The 23836-nt window shown below is 37.7% G+C and overlaps 1 protein-coding gene across 1 annotated transcript; it reads right to left on the reverse strand.

Annotated features, from left to right (window-relative positions):
* Positions 1-428: 428 nt before the first annotated feature.
* Positions 429-3139, reverse strand: LOC125344590 (testis-specific Y-encoded protein 1-like). The gene is made up of 6 exons (XM_048337057.1): positions 2702-3139; positions 1733-1810; positions 1514-1625; positions 1276-1424; positions 1090-1175; positions 429-499 (listed from the first exon to the last, which is right to left on the reverse strand). The coding sequence occupies exons 1-6, from the start codon at positions 3137-3139 to the stop codon at positions 436-438; spliced, it is 927 nt and encodes a 308-aa protein (XP_048193014.1). The 3' UTR covers positions 429-435.
* Positions 3140-23836: the final 20697 nt, after the last annotated feature.

The raw sequence follows: 23836 nt of genomic DNA on the forward strand, positions 1-23836 counted from the left end.
GCTTTCTCACTATCAAAAACTAGTCATTAGGTGAAGCTTCTTGATCATATAGTAATGAAGCACCCAAAGGCTACCCTTGGATGGCAGTAGCCATGAAATAAATTGAAGTGTGTACAGGAATCTAATGATTTCTATATGTGTTTGTTCACTGAAACTACAAAAGGAACTCTGACATACAATACTGAGTGCTTTTCTATAAATCAATCTTGGGCCTCAGATCTTGTTACAAAATAAATTTCCTGATACTCTTGTCCTTTTCTGTCTTGTGTTTAAACAACAAATTACAATGAGACAGAATTGTCCATGCATATTTATTGCTAAATGGCAATGAAATATAAGATATCTCTCATTTTGCCCCAGTGAATGTATTTTCATCCTGTGAATTTTGTGCCCGAGAACACAGACATCTGATCACTCTGCTGGGCAGCTGCTCCTCTAGTATTCTTGAAAGCTAGCAAAAGAGGGTTCCTGATCCTCTTCATCAGTGAAGCTGGTGTTTCTGAAACTGAAACAAAACTTGGACCATAAGCTTCCAAGCAGACTGGAATTTCACTCAGTGAAATCAACACCAATGTAGTTCTTACTGAATAACACTAATTCAGTAACTAAAATTCCCTCTAATTACAGAGCCAAGGGCCCCACACTAGGGAATAAATCCCTCCCATTGCCACAAATACAAGATTGCAAAGTTACTCCATAGGGCTACGAAATGACATCCATCTGGATTTAAAGACATGAAATAGGGCTTGTAGCATATGTGGACATGTAACATGACAGAAGACTCTAGGTAAGTAAAAACTGAAGGGAAATTTTTAATCCTGAGGCATAAGCAAAAGCCTCAAATGAAACTTAAAGAGACTCAAGGCAAAAGACCCTGGAGTCTTCATCTGTTTCTTTGTCTTGGTCTAGCAACTGAAGCCCAGAGGACTGAAAGAATATTGACTCAGTATTCCTTTCATTTGGCTATTATTCCTGTCTCTGCAAAGTGTGAATAACCTTCAGGCTCCTATTAGTCACTGAGATCCTGGCTGGTACAGAGATCTTAGGGATTAAATAATTTGATCCCCTGGCCCTCATCTGCTGACTCACCGGGAATGTTCTGGGTATTTTCCTCTAGGATCATCCTCTACAAAGTAGTATTGTAGAGGATTAAGCCATAGGTCCTCAATAATAATCTGGAATGGAAAATGAGAAAGAAAACTCACTTTGAAACCCAGATTCAGGAGCGAGGTAACCCACAAAGATCACACCCTGTAAAGTTAGGAGGAGACAAACCTCAGCAATCCTGCTGGAGCCTTGCCACTTAGAGCTGGTCAGCCAGTCAAAGAATGTCAAATTTTTGGGGTCTTGTGGGCAGCTGGCAATGATCTCACCTACACATTCACCAAACCACTGCATTTCACTAGAAGCAGACTCCTCATATCCTGCAGGGAAGTGGAAAGTATCTAGACACTTCCAAATCTGAAAAGATGGATATCCCAAACTAAGATCAACAACCATTAAGTTTTCATACCTATGATGCTGAGCTTGTATTCTTTTCTGATCACACTGTTACGGAAGTAAGGGTTGTCACAAAAGTAAAATACAACCCTGCGTAGGTCTTTGCCATGGTTCACTTCTTCCACCTGTGAAGCCAGGAGAAAAACAGGAAAGTTATCACATGGTGTGCCAATTGCCTCTGTGCTGACAGGAAGCATATCCTGCTCCCAGATTCTCAGTTAATATTTCTTACCTCTAAACTCAACATGTATTTGAGCAAGTCTTCATCTTGGTCAGTGATGATGGCCGATATCTGTGGATGACTTATTATCTGCCTTTTGTCAAGGAACACACTTAGACTTTCAAAGGAAGAACTAAAAGCAATAAAGCTGGTGTATGAAACCATGAACAAGTGGGACTAGGAACCTCTCACTGTCAGACATCATTCTTCAATTTTAGACTAGTTAGGGCTTTCTTCAAGTATTGAGGATCTAGGGTTTGCAAAGCTCCCACTGTATGTACTATCTCAAAGTCAGGTCACCTTGTACATCCAAGAATATGCATACCTGTTTGAACTCTGATACATGGAAGGTTGTTTTTTTTATTGTTTGTCTTTGAATCTATTATATCTTACTCTTACAATGGTCCTAAGAAAACCTTATCTCGCTACCAAAAAGGTTCCTATCAAAATAATCCTCAGTGTAATGACTGCTCCATGACTCTTGCTGGCTTTCTTCTAAGGTCACATTTTCACATTCTGATTTCAACTTTAGGGCTTACACATGTGAATATTAGGGGATTCTTGAGTTAATAATTAGTTTTCTTAGAGCAGCACACATAAGAAATGAGATGTGTGGCTATGAGACAAAACCTCAATTCACTTCTGGCCTCAAAATACGGATATTGGAAGGAGGAAGGTTGTTGGCCTTAATCTCACATCCTATCCCTTATTCCTGGGATTTTCCTTGCCAGGATATCTATTTCCAAATATTCTGGCAGAGAGGCATTATGCTAGATTTACTGTATTATGTCCTTAGCTCCCTGCTCCTATGACCAAAATATAAAGGTCTTAAAAGGCCAGTAGCCACAGTACTCTCTAAACCTGTTCTTCTGAAAATGTTCCCAAAGGCATACCTTCACACAACCCCCCACCAGTGCAGGCTGTATGTTGAACACTCTCCAATAAACAATAAAACTATTCCGTAGTCTTACTAAAGGATACAACTTTAGCCCAAAATCCAGGGATGGCCTGGATGATAGCCCGTCTGCGATCGAAATAGTATCTGCACTTCTGGGCTATTTTCTTCTTCAGGAGAGCAAACTCCCGGCTAGCTCTGGAGCTCAATGAACTCAGCTGGGATTGGATATCCTGTAGCTCCTCCATTGGAGAACGGAGATTTGGGAGGCTCCTTGCTGCCTCTGCCGGCCAGGCCACCTCAGGTAATTCTCTAGCAAAATTCTCTTCCTGCTGCTGCCCTGCCTCCACCTCAATTTGTAATCCCACATCCTCCATGACATCCCACACTACCAGCACATCTTCCTTTCTCGGGGCCATCAGCCCTATATCCACCCAGGCCATGTGCTGCAGAGAGTCTGCAGCGGATATTGAGGCCACCTCAGAATCGGACTGCCGTGGAGTTGGCTCGCTGGCCTGCGCCATTTCCAATTCCCTCTGCAGGACGCAATCTAGGCCCACTGAGTTATCAGGCTCCTGGAAAGCCCTACCAGCTGTAAATTCCCCTCTACTCGCCATTCAGTTCTGGTGGTCGCCAGCAAACGCCGACTCCTCAGGAACGCAACCGACTGGAACCTGACGAACAAAGACGCGGGAGCCTAATAATCGCGCGAGAACTCGAAGGCTGGGGGGCGGGCCTATAGGCGGTCTTCAATACATTCCTTCTGGCAATATTGCGCATGCGCGAGATTTGGGGATATTTGGCGCCACACTAGTTTGCCTTCCATTTTATTCTGCTCCCAGAAACATGGGCCACCAGAGGGCACTCTCATCCCCACCACTACTAATTTCAAAAAAACCAAAAGGAGCACTTGCATACAGCACTGTTTGGATTTTGCATGAAATAATGGCACTTCCTCAAAGTACTCTGAGGAAGTAAACACACTCCTCTAGCCAAATAATGATTGCCCTCTGCCTTCTCCAAACACATTTTAGAGCAACCAAAGCCTCGGGGCCTTTTGTCTCTACACCATGGTTACCATGATGCAGCGGAGATGTAGAACCCCATCAGAGTGAGGGATTATGTCTGTACAATGAGCACGGTTCTTTTTATCAGGTAAGCACCTTTGGTCATTATGGGAGATGTAGGCTTATTTCTCTGCTAGGTGGCATAACTCTAGCCCTGAGGAATCAGATCCCTGGGGTCTAGCTAACCTCTCAACCATTCCAGGGGACCTCTGGTTCAGAGGGTTTGCTACATCTTGGTGCTACCTCGCAATGTCTGTCTCCATGCATATAGTCACCTTTTTGTGTATAACAGGAGGAGGAACATGTGACCTTTGTGTTAGCCATGGAAAGCATAGGGAGTTGGGGAATGGGGCCTCTTTAAGCTTGACCTCTGAGACCTTTTACTGAAGTAGGTTATATCTTTAAGCCTGGGACAGAAGTAATGCCATTTATCCCCCAAGGAGAAAAGCCCCCGATTCCAGAGCTATGTAGTCTGCTTAGAGGGTTCTGCAAGAAACAAGGTTGTTTTTCAGTGGGTGCTGTGAAAACCCTAATATGTTCCATTTGTTCAGTACTCCAAGAAACAAAGTCTAGATCTATTAACAATGCTCATTTTCACTTCTGTGAATCCTGTGCAAGAAAAATACCTTTACCCATTGGTTGCCAAAAGGATGTGGCTTTTGTCTTTAAAATACTAAATCTGAGCTGTCTCGGGTCTGCATGATTTGGGAAGCATATTCCCCCTATACGGTTGCTGGCTTTTGCAATAAGACTCCTATAATCTGGTTTATTTATTGTCGCATCCTTTGTTTTCTCACTGATTGAATTACAACATTCTTACTCAATCTGGCACAAGTAAAGAAAATAGTGGGAAGAGGATAAACAAAGATGGAGCCTAGAGGACATGTCTGTAGGAATGCAGTCCATCTGGATAATCCGTTGCACCCATTGGCATCATTTTTGTACCTCCATTGTGATGACAAGCTGACCTCCAGAAATGGATGCTCTTCTCTTTTTCTCTGAGACTCTTATTAATGACAATTTGCCACAGGAAAATCCAGTGATGCAGATATGGAGTAAGAAAGTCACAGGATAAGTACAGGGAGTTATGTTAAGTAGTGGGAACAAAGGGGAGGTAGGAATAGGACATGGCCTAGGAGAAAGTAGTCTAGAAAAGTCACCAGCTATAGCTCTTGGATGCCCCTTGCCCAACCCTTGTGGATAGAGCCTCCAGAATGTACAAACCAAAGAGACAATGGAGATGACTAGGACCTCCAAGATCTCCTTGGAAAGGAGAGGCCATAAAAAAAATCTCAAAGTAATCCTGTTTTTGAGACAATACAAAATAGTAGATGAGAATATTTCTTTTGTCTTGGTTGTTAGGATGATGTCAGTCCTGGGCTTCATGATTCTATGGCTCTACGTGAAATAACACTTCCTAATAACTGTCTTCTATCCTTACATTGAGTCTCCAACAATAACTAATGTATATGTTGCCCTACTGACAGTGCTTTATAGGCACTGGCATGATGGTATTGGGAAAAAGGATTTGAAGGCCCGGTAGACAATCTTAATGATGTGATATACAATCCCATAATTTGTGACAGAAAAACTTGTTTTAGCCTCAGGTAATGGAGGTTTCTGTGGCTGAGCAGGTGTAGATGGGGTAGAAAGCCATGACTGGAAACTGAGAGAAGATCACCAAGCCTGGTAAGTCTATTCATATCCAGAGAATCTAATATACATTTATCTGAATTAAGGAAGGGAAAGGGTACATCAAAATGGTGAGAAAAAGGACAAAGGGTGAATCAGTGCAAAGCAACACTCACAAGACAATTTGTGAGGGAGGGCTGTGGAAGAAAAGGCAGGAGGAAAATGAGGGCAGGTAACAAGTATACAAGACATATACTTGCATGTAACTGTAACTGCTCTGTATGTCACCTTGACAATAAAGTTAAATTTACAAAAAGGAAACCAGAGCAAGACCCCAGTCTCTACTGCATTTGGCTCATGTTCCTCTTTCTACAGACTATGGATGAACCATAAACTCAGATTGCCCACCAAAATACTCTGTGTTCACATGGAATGGCACAGGCAATCTCCTGAGGTATTGCTTCTTTACCTTAGGATCTAAGCTTAGCTAATTTATGACTAAAAGAAAATATATCAAGCACAGAAGTCCTGTTGTAATGATTGAAATTAATGCCCCTAAATAGAAGGAAACCAATATGTAGTGCAAACCAGCATCATAAACATTGTCACTGATTATCCCATTATATTTTTTGTATTTTTAAATATGATAATTATATAAACTACATATATGTTGTAATCTCCACTGTTTTTTTTTTTTTTTTGGCCAGTCCTGGGCCTTGGACTCAGGGCCTGAGCACTGTCCCTGGCTTCTTCCCGCTCAAGGCTAGCACTCTGCCACTTGAGCCACAGCGCCACTTCTGGCCGTTTTCTGTATATGTGGTGCTGGGGAATCGAACCTAGGGCCTCCTGTATCCGAGGCAGGCACTCTTGCCACTAGGCTATATCCCCAGCCCCTCCACTGGTTTTGATTGAAGACATTCCAACAACAAGTCCCAATCCTAACTGTGGGTCAACAGAGTGAAATAATGAAGTCCTGCTTACAATTCTGTCTTAATGTCTCAAAGTGTTGGGGGTGATTAGACTTCCTGTTTCCAAGTAGGTAGTCATGAGTTCCAGAAAACTTTAGCAATATATCTAATCTCAGTCTGTTTGGGAGAAGAGACTGCATGTATTATCCAGACTTAGAGATGGGAATGTTTGGTAGTAAAACTTGTTATCAGAAAGTAATGTAGAAATCTCACCTGAACTTCCATCACCTGTAACACAAGTCTTGGAACAGTTAGCTTGGAAATCCATTAGTTGATTCTTTTTTATTACCTTCACACTTCTGTGGAGATTTATACCTGTCCTTATGTAAGAAAATGAGTTAATCTCACTAAATTCGTGATAAGAGATTTCATTATTCATTTTTCACAGCAAACAAATCAAAATCTGGTTGCATATTAAAACCTACTTTAAGGTGTTAAAATTAAAATTTTGCCATTGGGAAAATGTGAGGATTTGGTCAAATACTGTTTTTGGTAGAAATGCTACCCATTGAAGTTTTAGTCTTACATGGTTTATCTTTAAAATACTTTGTGATGTGTAGGTACTGAATAAAAGTAGTGAACTACTCTGTGGTCTAGGATATTTTACTTAGAGCCTTCTGAAAAAAAATCTCATTTCATCTTAATACACACAGCTAAGCATCTCAAGGCCTACAGATTCTAACTACCATATGCCTAAAAGATGCATAACTGAATCTGAAAACAGTGACAGAATATTTCCTGACTAAGAAATAAGGATATAGCCCTGTTATTTTTAATAAGGAAGTAAATTAGGAATCAGTAAAATTAACTGAAAATCTTTATCACATATGTTTGTGCATAGTGGTTTTTCTGGAGTCAGGGTTCCTCTATATAAAATGGAGAGAGAAATACTCTTTCATTAAGAAAATCAGATCAAAATAATGTTGAATATGCATTTATCAGTAATCATTACAAGATTTAATAAAAAAGATTTTAGCTGCTAATCCTAGCTTCTTAGGAGACTGTTGGTTCATGCCAATAATCTAGATAATTGAAAGGCTGAGCTTATGGATCACAGTTCAAAGCCAGCTGAGGCAGGAGTGTGAGACTCTTAATCTCCACTTATGCACCAAAAACAAGCCCGACATGGTCACTAGCCTTGTACACAAAAGCTTAGTACAGAGAAAAGGCCCTACCTCTGAGTTTAAGCCCCAAGACTTCACAGAAAAAAATTAGATACATATTAGAATGAATTTTAGTGAATCAAAAATCTCCATGCTAATTTAGTTTATTCAAAAGTTTCTTTAACTAAGTTCCCCTAGATAATCATGGCTTTATGATGCAGCTTGGGAAATTTAATGTGTATAATCTTCAGTTCTCCTAGTTATGTATAAGAGAGGACACAGACTGTCATTCAAATACATTTTCTCTCCTTTAATCTTGACAAGTGAGGCAAGAATTAGTCTGTTATTATCATACATAACATATGCCACCATGCCAGTGTATTTGATAAAAGGCATGTTTTGATATCTGTTGCCCAAATTATCTTTTGCCCTTTTCTTGATCAAAGTACAGTATGCAGTGTAGAATGAATATGTCATGTGTAGTATCTTTATTAAGTTGATCAGGATTTTTAAATGGGAAACACAGAAAATAAATTTATTTCATTTAATAAGCTGAATTAAAGGCCAGCTTGAAGAAAAATGAAGTAGTAACAATAGTAAAGTCAGCAAAACATTGTTTGATCAAACAAACAAAGACCAAACTTCACTTGGTAAGGGATCACGTTGTCACATCCCTGATCTCAGTCAATACCCACCCTACCCTTACCAGCTAGACCCCAAAAGAGAAATGAGAATGTTTGTTGGTGAAGCATATACTCACTGTCGTCTAGCTGGAAACTGCAGTTGAGATCCCAGCCAAGACATTTGATTGTAAGGCATCCATACATGGAACTATGTCATGCTCTCTGATGGTTATGCCCCATTTTCATTATTGTATAATTTTACTTTTCCTATTTCTCATTATAAACCTCCGACAATATATATTCAAAGAAATGTTGTAACGCAACACATGCTTTTGTCAAGTTGCACCTTAACCTACTTAATTCAAAAATTGTCCTTTGGGTACAAACTGTTTCAGCAATCTGGAATATTACTTAGTGAGACTTCACTATGGTAGAACTCATTCTGAAATTATCCTACATAACCCACAACTTGGGACGTATGGAATATAAATGACTTTCTAACATTGTTCGTACAGTGAAATTTAGTGCAAGATCTTGAGAATCAAGAAATATTTTCCTTTTTCTTCTAGCTATTTTAAGTAAAAAAAGCAAATGGACACAGACAGGGTCGGAGGATATAAGGGAAGAATATGGAAGAGCACGTAAATTAATTTCAGGCATCGGTGCTTGTTCTAGAAGATCAAACAGGCTTTGAGTGCTAAGGATTAAAACCTAATTATATTGTAAGATTTTAAGAAAAACTGAGCACCATCAATTGCATATTGCACTTGAGCAATCAGGTCATGGAAGATTAGGTACTGGCTGAATCATCACAGAATAAAATTTACTAAGGGAGCATTTTAATTTTCCTCCTGATGTCATTTAATAAAGGAAAATGCTAACTCAGAAAAGTAAAGCGCAATTAATAAATGATGCAAACAAGATACCTGGAATAACTTTTAAAGAAACTCCCATGTCCAGCAATGATAAACTGAAATAGAAATATGAAACAAAACCTTTAGCACAAACTATTTGCAGAAGAGAGGGGGTTTGAGGAAGATTAAGCAAGGAACTGGGTCTGGTCAAAGTATATTATATACATAGATATGTCATCGGATATCCCCTGTACTAATAAAATGTGTATATATACAGAAAAATTGATTAATTTTAGCCATATCTAAATCTACTGATCAAATTAATTTTGTTAAATGTCCAAGAGTATGATTAACAAAAACGGAATTGTCCCTGGCTTCTTTTTGCTCAAGGCTATAGCACTCTACCACTTGAGCCACAGTGCCACTTCTGGCTTTTTCTGTTTATGTGATGCTGAGGAACCTAACCTAGAGCATCCTGCATGCAAGGCAAGTGCTCTATTGCTAAGCCACATTCCCAGCTTCCACGAAAATGTTAAAATTATCTTATCAAATAATTCCTATTTGGGCAAATTAAAGTATTATGCAATTTTTCAAATAGTGAAAAATGGAAGTAAGTTACTCAAACACTAATGTTACATGTGAATGGAAAGTTTTAACAAATATTTTACATGGCCAGTAGTGTATTTTCAGCGGTCTTTACATGAAAAGAGTAAATTCATTGCCTTTTTGTAATTTTAAAAATGAAATTTCCATTACTATAAAGTGACACAAAGATAGTATGGTTGGTAGTATTAATTTTATTAGAAAAACTAAGGCAATGGGGAGATAAAATTTCCTTTCTTGTTTCTGATCCTTAGTTTATGTATTCATAGAGATCATATTAGCACTTTAATTTTAGAGAAAAGGTGATTCATGTATATTGCAACTACTATCTATAATTTTTAACTGATAATCCTAGATATCATTTGGCCTATGGAAGGATTTTGAATAAATTGCTAATTACAAATTAATAATAGGTCATCTTCTGTCTTTTCGTAGGAGTTGCATGTGAAACAAATGTCTTCAAAATCATAGACATTTTTCACATATTTATTGTTAACCAAGTTTCAACATCTCTGTGGAATACAGGTACTTAAAAGATTTCACTTTTGCCAGGCACCAGTGGCTCATGCCTGTAAATCCTAGCTTCTAATAGCTGAGGTCTGAGGATCACAGTTCCATGTCAGCTGGGCAGGGGCAGGAAAGTCCATGAGATTCTTACCTCCTATTAAGCCACCAGAAAACTGGCAGTGGTGCTATGGATCAAGAAGTAGAGTGCTAGCCTTGAGCTGAAGAGCTTAGGGGCAGCACCCAGACCCAGGGTTCAAGCCTCATGACTGACAAAAACAAAGATCTAGCTTTTGGAAGCTGTAGCATGCTAACCTTGAGCACAAAGAGTTTCAGGGGTTGCTCCTAGTCCCTGCATCCAAGCCCCACAATTGATAAAAATAAATAAAAATTTAAAAATTCTCTTTTGTTTGTAGATTTTCTAATACACAAGTTTCATATGATATAATTTTTGGACTCTGTGACTTTTACTATTTTCTTCAATGTCAACACATTCTCTGTATTACACATAGGTTCACCTAGGATGAGACACTGTGTACCCTGTTGGGCTTAGACGATAAATTTTCATTAGATCGCTTCAAAGTTTCCCCTTGCAGTGTAGAATGTGGCATATAGCATATAGAGTGTGTTTTAGCTTTCTAAATCAATAGATTTAACTGATGTAACACATCATAATATCTGCCCTAATAGTGAATTGAATTCCTTAACTAGCAATGATGTTTTTAAAATTTATTTATTTTGGAGATATTTAAATTAGTTAAAAAGTAACAATTACGTACTACACATGTGCTTATCTATGTAGTAATCCATATTACTTTTTCTGGAATTGTTTATACTATTTTCAACAATTTGCATAAGCTCAATGACAATATGAGTAAATCTCATATAGTAAACTCTGAGAAAAGAAAAAAGAGTTGAAAACTTAGATCTTGTTGGGATTTCTGACAATGTGTATGGGTCCTTATTCAAAGTAAGCTTTATTAGAAAGAGGTTCTGGATAAGTTATACTTTCTTTAACCATGTTATCTATTTCTTTGTACTTTCCCAATCATAACCACTCCAACTTAAGAAATTTTTTTTGAAACACTCAGATATTTTTCCTGTTTCTTTTCCTTTAGGTTATGATCTAATTATGTTCACGAACTGTCCTTAAACTTGTAATCCTCTTGCTGCAGCCTCAGTAGGCTGGGTGGAATCCCATGATTGTTGAGTACAGTTACCACTCTAGCTTTACTAGTAGGTATGTTAATAGTTGTATTCCTAATGATAATATGCCATGCCTGCTAGGTACAGCTATCACTCTAGCTGTATTAAACATTATATTAAGATATACTACTTCTACTAAAAATATACAAGGACTGCAGAAAATAACTATCACTTGAGCTATACTAATAGGTATACGGATATCTGCACTACTCTTAATACAGTAGTATTTTCAGATAGACTCTCATGTTTTGCCTATATGAAGAGTAGACCACTCTTCATGACAGGCATCTTATTTACTATATCTCTTTTCTTGCTGCCACTACACCATGTTCTTACTGGAAAAATTTTAAGGAATGGTTTATCTGTATGTTTTAAAATCATTCATGGTATCTGTAAAAAATAAAATAAGGTTAAAATTTAGGAAAATGCCATTACTCTGGATAGAATACAATATGCAACCAAGAGACACTGAGAGAAGATTTTTCAAGAGGTAAAACTCATTCTTAAGATTTTTTTTCTTGTTCAACAGCATGGCAACTCTGGTACTTTTTGCTCCTGTATTATACTACCAGCATAATATCAAGCCAACAATCCTTATGAGAGTCTCATGACAAAGCATTTGAAATTCTTAAAATTCCATTAACATGTCATTAGACATGAAAAGCAGACATAAAACAAGCCTATCACTTCCTATAATTCCTGCTATATTACTAATTACGTACCACTGGATATCACTAAGGTTCTTGGTTATAAAAGGAAAACTAAAGAAGGTAGAAGACTTTAAAAATGTATTATCTATGTCTGTTCTAACAAGGATTCTTTGAGCCTTGACACTAAAGTATAGATTCATTAAAAAATTAATCTTCACAGATACCTTGTAAAAGTGAAAAATTCCTAGCAATTGAATTAGTACTTATTAAGCAAATCTAATACATGTTTTACTTGGTTAAAAGTTGTAATATGAGTATCATTTATGAATTTATGTGCTAAATGTTTGTTTGTCTTCCTATATAGACTACTCCAAACATATGTTGCTCTCTCATTGGGTTACCATTAATTTATCCACAGGTAATAAGATATGACTATCTAAAAATAAAAGGAATAATCTGTGCTATGAATGAAATTTAATGAGTTCTCAACATGTATTATCCACTTCCTTGATGTAAGTCAGTCCACCCAGGAAAAAGTCTCCCCACCCAGGTAGGAGGAATTTTCCCTAGGGTGGGATGTCTTTCAGGTTCAGGTAAACACAGCCAGACAGCCATCTACAGAAGTTTCTAAAGAAAAATAAAATAAAAATCAGAGAGCAGCTCCCAGCCAGCCAAAAGAGCAACACAGCAAACCCACAGGGAGACAACCAGCAATTCCCAGTTACAGAGAGCACCAATTCCAATCTTCAAGCCACACAAAACAAACAGTTCAAGGAATCAACTACCCTGGGAAGAGGACCACAGAGACCAAACCTGCTCCCTGGAAACTGACTTAATAAATCAGCCAAGTCATAGGAAAACTTATCATCACAAGGAAATCAGAGCCTCCACTAAAAACTGGAAAGTGGATACAGGACAGAAACAAGACCACCCAAACAAGGAAGACTTATTTTTAGCAATTACAACTGCAAATTTGTCTAATTTTTCATCATTTTTGCATTTTATTTCTTTTTAATACTTTTAATTTTAAGTTTTTACTTGTTTCTCTTATTCTCCTCTTTCCTTCTTCTTTCCTTTTCCTTTCTCTCCTTTCTATATTTTTAATTTTTATTCTTGTTTATTTCATTTTATTTTATATATTTTACTTTTCAAAAATTCTTCTCCTTTTTCATCTTCAGGCTCACATACATAGACAACAGCCTCCTTCCTGATCAGGTACAGAAAAATTTCAGCCTCCAGTTACCAAAAACCTCTATATCTCAAGCTCAGTACCCTCAAATATAATAATGTCCTTCTACACCTACATAGTTCTTTGTTGTTTATTTCCTTTTGATTACCTTTTTTGCTTTTTATTACTGTTTTACTTACTTTTATACTCTTTCACACTTTTTCATTTATCTGAATTTGAATCTCAGTCATCATCCCTGTGTTCCTTTTACACCCTTCATTTCATTACTCTTAACTTCTCCTAAGTTTACTACTGTGGCCTCCATGGTACATTGATTCCTGGTTATTGGTAGGCTAGACAGAAAGTATCTTTATTCAATGAGTGAGTCAGAGGGGTTCATTGAGCAATCCTATCTATCCATCCAGTTAGAATGAAAAGAAAAAACAGACTTTTTCACTGGTTATAACTGCATATAATCCAGCCCCTGAATATAGGGTTCATGTTTGATTTCTGACTTAAAATTATATTCTGTAGGGACACTAAACCTGTTTTGATATACAAAAAGGAGAGCAGGAATTTACTTGTCTAGTATTGTGAACCTCTAAGATTTTGCAACAACAGGCCTTGGGAAGGTTTGGTTTGGGTATTAAATTTGTGTTCTGGCATGAATTTGGATTTGTTTTCCCATCCAAATGGTCAAAGGAAACATAGGAAAAATGCCAAGTTAGGGAATCTCCACTCCCACTCAAAATAAATAGGAAATAGAGCAGTCAAAAGAAGATCTAAAGGACAGTACTCAAAATGCTTTACAAACTCTGCTGGTAAAAATGATGAACGAAAAGTTTGAAAATTTTCAGACAATTGTTCTTCAGTGTGAGAAGGCTAACCAAAGATTAATATGTGAATGCAATGAAGCTAACAAAAAATTAATAGAGAAATTCATGGCTTCCACAAACAGAAAGCTAAGTGAACTTCAGCAGAAGGAACAAGAGTCCTATAAATGGATAGTTACCTAGCTAAAGGGTTTGAGAGAGAACTCAGAACCAAATTAATGAAGTAAAATGTCCACACAGGACCTAAAAGAAAATTATAGCAGACAGATAGAAGCCATCAAGAAAGACCAATCAGAAATAAGAGAGATAAAAAAGTAGATGGTTTAAAAAGCAGACTGGATTATTCATAGGATACAATCTCCAGAATTTAGGATATCCTAGATTTTATGGAGAAAGAAAATAATAATAATAATAGTAACAATAATAATAATACAAAACCAATCTAGAAATCAAGGCAGTCCAGGAGCTCCAAGATAAAATATGGAAGCCCAATTTAAGGCTAATAGGTATTGAAAAAATTTAGAGAAGGAAGTTAATGGAACAGGAAACTTGTTAAACAGAATCTTAACAGAAAACTTCACAAATGTCCAGAAGAATAGGCTGATCCAGATACAAGAGGATTTTAGAAACCCAAACTGATCAGACCAGAAGAGGACATACCACAGACACATTGTAATCAGAACAGGATCAATAGAGAACCATGGAAAGAATCCCTAAAGCTTCCAGGAGAAGAAAATAATCACATTTAAAGAAAACCAATCAGATTAATTACAGATTTTTCAGTAGAGACCATGAAAGCGAGGAGTGCCTGGAACAAACTATGCCACACCCTAAAAATAAATAACTACCAATGAAGAATACTGTACCCACCAAAGCTCTCATTCATAGCTGAATGTCAAATGAAAATCTTCTACAGCAAGGAAAAACTGAATGTATCTCCACCAACCCAGGGTTACAGAAAATCCTCAAAGGTTTTTCTGACAACAAGAACATAATACTGGCAGAGAAATGGACCCTACATAGAAAACCAGGTTATTATATCTAGAAACAAAAAGGCACAGCCCTTAAAATGATAGATATGACAGGAACTAACAAACAAATCTCGATCCTAACTTTCAATATTAATGGATAGAACTCTCTAATTAACAACATAGACTGACAAACTGAATAAAAGAAAATCAAGATCAATATTTGTGCTGCCTTCAAGAGATACATCTTGCCCACAAAAGCAAACATTCTGAAAGTGAAAGGCTGGGAAAAAATCTATCAAGCAAACTTCCCCAATAAGCAGACTTGACTTACAATCCTTGTATCAGATAAAATTGACTTCAAATTAAAATCAGAATGAAGAGAGAAAGAAGGTATTACATAATAAAAATGGGATCTCTCCCACTAGAGGATATAACCATCCTAAACATCTTTCCTAAACATCACCAAATGCTGGAGCACCCAACTTCATCAAACAAACATTACTCTAAAAACACACATAGGTCCAAACACATTGGTTGTTGGAGACTTTAACACACCACTGACACCTATGGACAGATCAACAAGCCAAAAACTGAGCCAAGAATAACTAGACTTAACTGACCTCTATCTAATATTCCACCAAGCAACACTAGAATATATGTTCTTCTTGGCAGCACTTGGAAAATTCTCCAAAATAGATCACATTTTAGGGCACAAAGAAAATCTAAAAAGAGACTTCTCTGAAGAAGAAATAAAAATTGCCAAGGGACACATGAAGTATTGTTCAAAGTCACTGGCCACAAAAATAGCAAGTCAACAATATTGAGAAGCTACCTCATCCAAGTAAGAATGTCCATTATCAAGAAAACAAATAACAGATGTTGGAGGGGATGTGGCCAAAATGGAACTCTACTGCACTGTTGGTGGGAGTATAAACTTTTTCAACCACTCTGGAAAGCAATGTGGAGAGTCTTCAAAAGGCTAAACATAGAACTCACCTATGACCCACCAGCCCCACTTTTGGGCATCTACCCAAAAGATTACAAGCAAGAACGCACTAATGCCACCAGCACAACGATGTTAACCACACCAGAATTTGCCATCACTATAATATGGGACCAATCCAGATGCCCCTCATTAGATGAATAGATCAAGAGAATGTGGAATTCTATGCTTCTTTCAGAAAGAATGACATTGCCCCATTCTTCAGGAAATAGAAGTGCTTGGAAAAAAAAAATCATACAAAGTGAAGTGAGCCAGACCCAAAGAAACTTAAGACTCTATGGTTTTGCTCATAGAGAATAATTAGTACATGCTAGGCTAGTCACAGCAGAGGATCACAAGAGCCCAATAGCTATGCCCTTATTAACACATAAGATGATGTTAAGTGAAATAAACTCCGTGTTATGGAAACTAGTGCTATGGAAACTTTCAACATGCCATGTGAAACCATAGCTTTTTTTTGTTGATGATCCTCTTGTAACCCCTTCCTGTGGTTGTCCCTGTGATATCACTGTATCTCATGTGAGTACCCTGGATACTGTATATACTGATATTGGGACTAGGGAAGGGAAAGGGAATATCAAAATTGAGATACAAAGGATAAAAATACAAAAGACTCCAAAAGCAATACTTACAAAAACATTTGGTGTAACCTACTGAACAACTCATGGGGAGAGAGGGAAAAGGGGACGGGGGAAGGAGGAAGTGAGGGAGGAGGTAACAAATTGTACAAGAAATATATCCACTACCTTACGTATGAAATGGTACATAACTTTGACAATAAATAAGTAATTATTCAGAAAAGAAAGACTCTATGGTTTCCCTCATTGGTAATAATTAGTACACATCTAGGATAATCCTAGCAGAAGATCACAATAGCTCAATAGCTATGTACATAAAAACACATAAGATGATGCTAAGTGAAATGAACTCCAAGTTATGGAAATAAGTGGTTTATCATTGTTATTTTCAACCTACCATGTGAAATAATAACATTTTCTTTTGACTTTCTTCCAGTGTTTACCCTGGGTATGGTATATATGTTTATTTGAACAAGGAAAGGAAGGGGAATATCAAAATGGACAGACAAATGATAAAAGATGAACCAATCCAACAGCAATACTTAACCAACTGCATAACTCATGGAGAGAGGGAAGGGAAGTAGAGAGAGCAGAAGGTGGGAGAAGAATGAGGTAGGAGATAACAAGATGGATAAGAAATTTTCTCACTGCCTTACATTTGAAACTGTAACTCCTCTGTACGTCACTTCAATAGTAAATACATTTTTTTAAAAAGTGTAGTATGTGCCACTGAGTAATGTTAGAAGTCCCATACACAGCATTAGCCTACAGTATTCCATTAACCAGTGGTCACAATGCCTACAAATGGACAAACCTGAGTTACTAAATCAGGAATGCTAGCATTGGGGCTGTGGCAAAAACTAAATCCATGATTTGTCAGATTTGGCACTACCCTAGAGAAGCAGCAATGCTTCTGCTGCCTAGGTACTGCCCAGGAACTGCCCACCAGTTCCTGCTGTGCCTCCTGATGTGCCTTTATGGCACTGCTATGACAAGCCATAGTTAGTTAGGGCTGAAATTGGAAGGGGAATGGCAATGGACTAGAATCACTATGAAAAGGTGGTAAGGGTAGACACACATGACTTTCTCTGGCCCTGGTGTGATATTTGTTATACATCCCAACACAGGATAGAGGCAACTCGGATATTCTCAATGTTTTGTTTGGCTAGGCAAGCAGTAAGGGCAGAGGAAAGCCCTGTGCTCTGTAATGTATCCTTGAATGGGTAATGAGAGTGAAGGCAGTTCACTAACCATGCAATCTGATGTTCAACAGGTTCATACTTAAATCTCAAAGGCTCAGGAAAGTTTAAAGTCATATGTGAGAAAAAGGCCCACACAATCTTAAGAAGCACTGCAGTACAAACCTATTTCAGAGAGGCACAGCTTTCTGACTTGTTCCCAGGAAGTTTAAGATGAACCTCTGAGAACTTCTGTTTGTTGCTTGTTGCCTGAGGTTGGAGTCAGGTGACTGATATCATCCATTGGGATATCATCCACTGTCTCCTAACCCTGAAGAGAAAGCTATGTTTTAAAGGAGTATCTAACACTAGAAAACCTTGCAGTATTAGTGAAGCATACAGTGTGCCCCAGCCCAATTCTACAGTTGTCACTGACACAGGACATAACTATTGATCTTGAAGAACTAATAGGAAATGTACAATGTTATAAAGATTTCTTCTCTTTTATTCATCTGTGATAATTAGTGCCTTATTCTGAATGCTTGGTCTAACTTACATTTTAGGCTTTCTTAAGGTCAATTGTCCAACCTATTTTACTTCTTTTAAAATTTTGGATATTCAGTCTAACCTCATATACTCAATACGGTTGCCATGTTTCAATGCAATGGTGTGGACACTATGGTTTGAATATCATCTTAGTGTATACTAGGATTTATTTTTGGTTACTGTATTATATTCCACTTGTCTAAATCTCTACTTATCTCAGTAGTAAAGTGCTTCAATTATTATAATTTGTGTTATTTTTTAAATAAAGAGCAGTTGAATATTTTGCTTATTTCACAATTGCTTGTTCTTATGAGGTCAAAATGGATCCATTTTGGATTTTATAATTTGCTATGAAAATCTCAAAGTAGATCTTTGAGGTTTTGAGTAATATCACATTGCAACTCTAGAAGGTGTCTCTATATCATTAAGCTTTCTTATCGATGCTCCATTATATCCAGGTTGTCTTTCTTAACTTACAAGAAAAACCTTTTTGTTTTATAACACTGAATTTCATGTACACCAAAGTTTAGATGGTTTTGCTTTTGTAATTTCTTTGCATCATTGGAAATGGCTTCCTTCAATTCCTGTTTAGTTAAATGTTTTAAATAACTGTATTAGCACCAGGCATTCACACACAGTGAAATTAAAGAAGGATACTCTCAGGAGAAGAACAGAAAGGTACAATGCCTATGTGCATCTGGTCATATAAAATAATATTTACAAAACTGAACTACAAGAAATGGAACAATAGGTTGTTTTTTTCCTTGCTGCTCTTGTTTTTTTTTTTTTATCTTTGTTTTGCTATCTGTCTTTGGGAGGTTAAGGGGGGGATAGGAATTTGAGAGAAAATATGAACAAATGCAGTACTGGTACTCACCAGACACTATGTTGAAAATGAGTTCATTTACAATCTGTGTTGGGGAATGGGAGGGAAAATCTAGAAGAGAAGGCAGGAAGGAGAGAAGTAGTCAAAAAGAAATATACTCTTTACCTGACTTATATAACTGTAACCTCTCTGTCTATCATCTTTATAATAAAAATGAGAAAAAATATAAAAATTTTACTCACAGAACATCCTATAAAATTCACTTTGTGGGGCGCTAGGAATATGGCCTAGAGGCAAGAGTGCTTGCTTCATATACAGGAAGCCCTGGGTTTGATTCCTCAGCACCACATATATAGAAAATGGCCAGAAGTGGCGCTGTGATGCAAGTGGCAGAGTGCTAGCCTTGAGCAAAAAGAAGCCAGGGACAGTGCTCAGGCCCTGAGTTCAAGCCCCAGAACTGGCCACAAAAAAAAAATTTTCACTTTGTGGTGATAAATCAGGCATATAATACAATGTATTTGATCAAGTTTACCCAATAAGTTTTACTATGAAAGTATTTCTTAAGCTACTTTCCTTCTAAAAATCCTTGGTTCCATATTATTTTTGTACACATATATCACATATACACACATGTGTTCACATGTATATGTACACACATCCATACCTACATATAGATACATGTATACATATATAAATATGCATATGTAATATATTTCTAAAACATTTATCCAGTGTAATAGTGCTATATGTTTTATCCTCAAATGGAGCTAGATGTGTTGGAATTAAATAATGCAATCCTATATTTGTCATCTTTTGTGGTATTGATGGTTATGCAGTTGAATAATTCTTCAGAGATAAGAATACCTTGAGTGTGAAGATTGAGCCTCAGAGTCAAACAAAAAAAAAAAAACACCCTAATAATATGTCATCTAAACTCAAGGACTCAGACACATTCTAGAGACATACTTACAAAAGCAGCTAGGACTGCTTGACACACAAGCACCTCACCCCTGTGCCCAAGTTGGTGATGCCATTGGTGATGTTCACTTGGCACTCACTTGATTATTATAAGTCTGGATGATAGATCTGATTAGCAAAATGTCCCTGTTAAGTCTCCTTGGTGAGAACATCAATATCTGCACACAAAAGCAGAACATTCTATTCAGTTCAGATCCCACATGGTAGATTTACAGTCCCAGCTGTGCCAACCTCCATCCAAAGAATCTGTCAGCATCTTTCCTAACTCAAAATTCAAATTTCTTTTAGATATTGACCATCCTCACTGACTTATGAAGACTTCTTTCCCTAAAAATTAGTTTAAAATGTGGGGAAGAAATCAATCTGGAAACATGATCAAGACTTTGGAAAACGGCATGTAGAAATGTACTTTTGTGTTCTTTCATGACAAACCCAACTAACAGGAGGAAGTAATCAATGACCAGGTTCAGATCAGCATTATCAGCTGATTTGGAAGAAGTATTTTCCTGGAGAAGACAGTAGGTTTTGTGTAGGTCCATGTATTCCAGAAATGGCTACCGGTTCTAGGAGTAACAGTCAAAAGCTTGGGCTAATTACCATCGATCTGAAATTTTCAGACTCAATGGGATAACTATCAATTATATGTCTGACCACAACAATTCAAGCAGAAACACCACTGCTCACCGTAGAGTCTTGGTCTAGGCATCTCATTCATCAATGAGATGGCTGTGGTAGTAATCAACCAAGACAATGGTTGGTTTCTCTTGACCAGACAAAGAATTTTCATTCATGATTCAACCTTTCCTAGGTGCATTTGCAGACAACACTAAGATATTTATGTGGAATGGCATCATTGTCTTTATGTTAGCTGTTCTGCAATTGTTCAGGGGAACTATTCCTGTTGTTCCAGATATAAAATCAGATAATCTACAGACATTAAGGACTTGACATCTTGTTTCTCTATCATGATGAAATCACTTTGTCTTCTCAACAGGCTGTGGTCAAGACATCTCTTAAAATATTGAATAAAGATATGAAAGTAGGAATCACTCGCATTTTCCCGATTACAGAGTGAATTAAGTGTTCCCCCCTTTACTTTATCGATTATGCCAACTTCTAGGTTAACAAAAATGGGTCCATGTTCCCACCATATAATTTCTACCAATATCTGACTTAGTTACCGAATTTACAATCATAAATATATACTGAATTTCATCAGCCAACTTTTCTACATCTATTGAGGTACAATGGGCATGAGTGTGGCCTTTAGCCTTTTAAAACATGATCAAAGGGGATAGTAGCTCCTTAGTGCCAGGGCAGAAAACCACTTAGAGGACAATGGACCCAGATGAGTCTATAACTATCAACCATTCTAGATACTGTATGTATCAGTCCACACTGGTTATCAATGACTGAGGATGTGGCAATCACAAACAACACAGCAGTCTTGGCCCATTATCACATTTGAGGATATGCACCATTTTATGAGTATGTGACTAACATTCGTCACTAGTACAGTTGCAAAGAGTCCCTAGGTAATAGACACATTCATTCATACACACAAACATGCATAGTCATATGGCAAAAAAAAAACTCTCATAACTCCAGAGAGGTGTACAAACCTCCATAAAATTGTTCCCTTCTGGTGCAGTAATTGTACATCCTATTCTGTCCTTAATCCTAAACAATTCTGAGAGATAAGTCACATATATATGCAAAAATTCCAAGAAATCTTCACACGAACACACACAACATGAGTTCAGAATATATGCAATGTGCTGTCGACAACACGCAAATGACACATAGGAACAAGAACACTTTACCATGACTGTCCATACACATCAAAACACAGACTGTAATTAGCAACAATATAAAGTCATGGAATATTTTTATCTCTAGTATGAGAATCTAAAATCTTGAGTAAGGGAACTGAAAGTACACAAGAGGGCAAGAGACTTGGTACTCAAATTGTATTGAGACATATAATCAGCAAATGCTGTCAAACTTGCTTGGTAATGAAGCATTATTTTAAGTCTGGTGTCTATTTGAATGTGCCTGATTCTATATAGTACTGTGGTGGAGTTTGTGCTCATGGTGATAGTGGTCTGAAATTTCAGAAGGACACAAAGGAGAAAACCAAAAGGATTTATGAGTGCGAACAGCCCTCAGACAATGTGTGGAAAGAGAGCAAAAGGAGTAAGGAGGGGATGTGCACAGTAAAATATTGACTGATTTTTAATCACATGCAAATCTTATGATCAAAGAACCAAGAAAGCCAGTGGAAGAAGGCAAAGATCCCCTAGACCCAGGAATTTTCTTTAAGGATGAAACAAACAGCACAGACTTTTAACACCCCATCCTGGGTGTTAGTAGCCACAGGAAGGTGTAGGCAGAGAAGAAACAGGGTGCCATTAGCTAGACAGATAGAAGACTGAAGCTGAATATAATGGGGCTGCTGGAGCTCATAATGCGTACATGAAACAGCATAAAAAAAGGCATAAAGAAGATCATGCCAATCAATAGCCTTAGGAGACTTAGCAGACAAAGTTATGGTGCCTGAAAATCCTTCAATGGAAGCTCAGTTGCATGAATGCCCCACCTATGAGAGCCTAACGATGTCTATTGGCAAAGCTGACATGGAAGTCTACATTATACCTACAGCACACAGATGACACCATGTTGGGAATTACTGGTTTATGGACCTGGGATATAAACACATGTATACTTTAGGATATATGAGAGCAGGAGAATGAGGTGTCTCCAAAGACCAGATGATGAAAGAAGGCTATTATCACCAAAACATGGGCAAAATCTCTGTGTGGGTCTTTGTGTGGCCCCTACTGTATGCAGTATGTGAGCTGAGAAGATTCTGGGACCCAAGGTCAAAGAGGAAAAGAAGAACCACAACAACTCCCTTCATTCAGAGCATATCCTGGTTGTTTACGTGTTCTGGGGAAGAGTTGCAAGGACAAATGATAGTTTCACTAGCCATTACACTCAAAAAATATACATGATGTCAACAAAGCAACATGGTCCAGTCTGGAGTTCCCATTCCACACTACTAGTCTTTGCTCTAAGATATGAATTCCTAAGTATACAGGCTGTGATAATCATCTAGAAATTTGTGACTGGGGTATGAGTCTCCATGGCACAGTGTTACCCTAGTTTAACTCCACATGTATCCTTTTGTCATTCACAGGGCTAAACATGTCCAGCCATGAGATTGAAGCATAGAATACCTTGCATCCCTGTCTAGAAGCCATTACATGAAGTCCTGGTAAGCATCAGGCACCATAGGGAAAATCATTCTCTCCTTAAGGAGTTCCAAAGAGTATATTAGAGATGTCCCTACAGCTGACTAAAGGTCAACACCTAGGAGCACAAGAGTGGGAAAAGCAGAGTTCCCAACCATCTGGTAATACTCCTGACAAACTATCCTTGATCTGAAGATTGTAGATCATCTTGCCATAGCATCTGTAATTAGGGAAATCTCTTTACCCATCCTTATTGGCTAAGTGTCTGACTGTACCTGAGGAAATGAGAGGATTTTTTTAACAGGGTCATATCTACAGGCTAATGTTGTCTTAAAGCAAGCAGGTTGTCTCAGCCTAAGTAGGAAAGATTTCTCTTATTCCTCTCACCAGTCTGGAATGTAGAGAATTAGTTCAACCATCAATCACTCCAGGACAGTTTCTATATTTTCGTTTAACCACAACCCAAAACTTCCAGAGCAAAACATCACTAAGGAGAATCCTCTCAGTGTCATGGCCAACATGTGTTTCCTTGGTCCCAAAATGTGCTTTGTGTCATTTGTTGGGTAGGGAGTATGATTCAACCTAGTATCATCTATTTCCTTTAAGATAGTGGTTTATTGTTGCAGTTATTACGGTACTGTTTCTTTTGGGAGAATGAGAGTGAAGTTACCAGGTA

The sequence above is a fragment of the Perognathus longimembris genome, unplaced genomic scaffold, assembly GCF_023159225.1.
Source record: "Perognathus longimembris pacificus isolate PPM17 unplaced genomic scaffold, ASM2315922v1 HiC_scaffold_159, whole genome shotgun sequence".
Classification (NCBI taxonomy): Eukaryota; Metazoa; Chordata; class Mammalia; order Rodentia; family Heteromyidae; genus Perognathus; species Perognathus longimembris.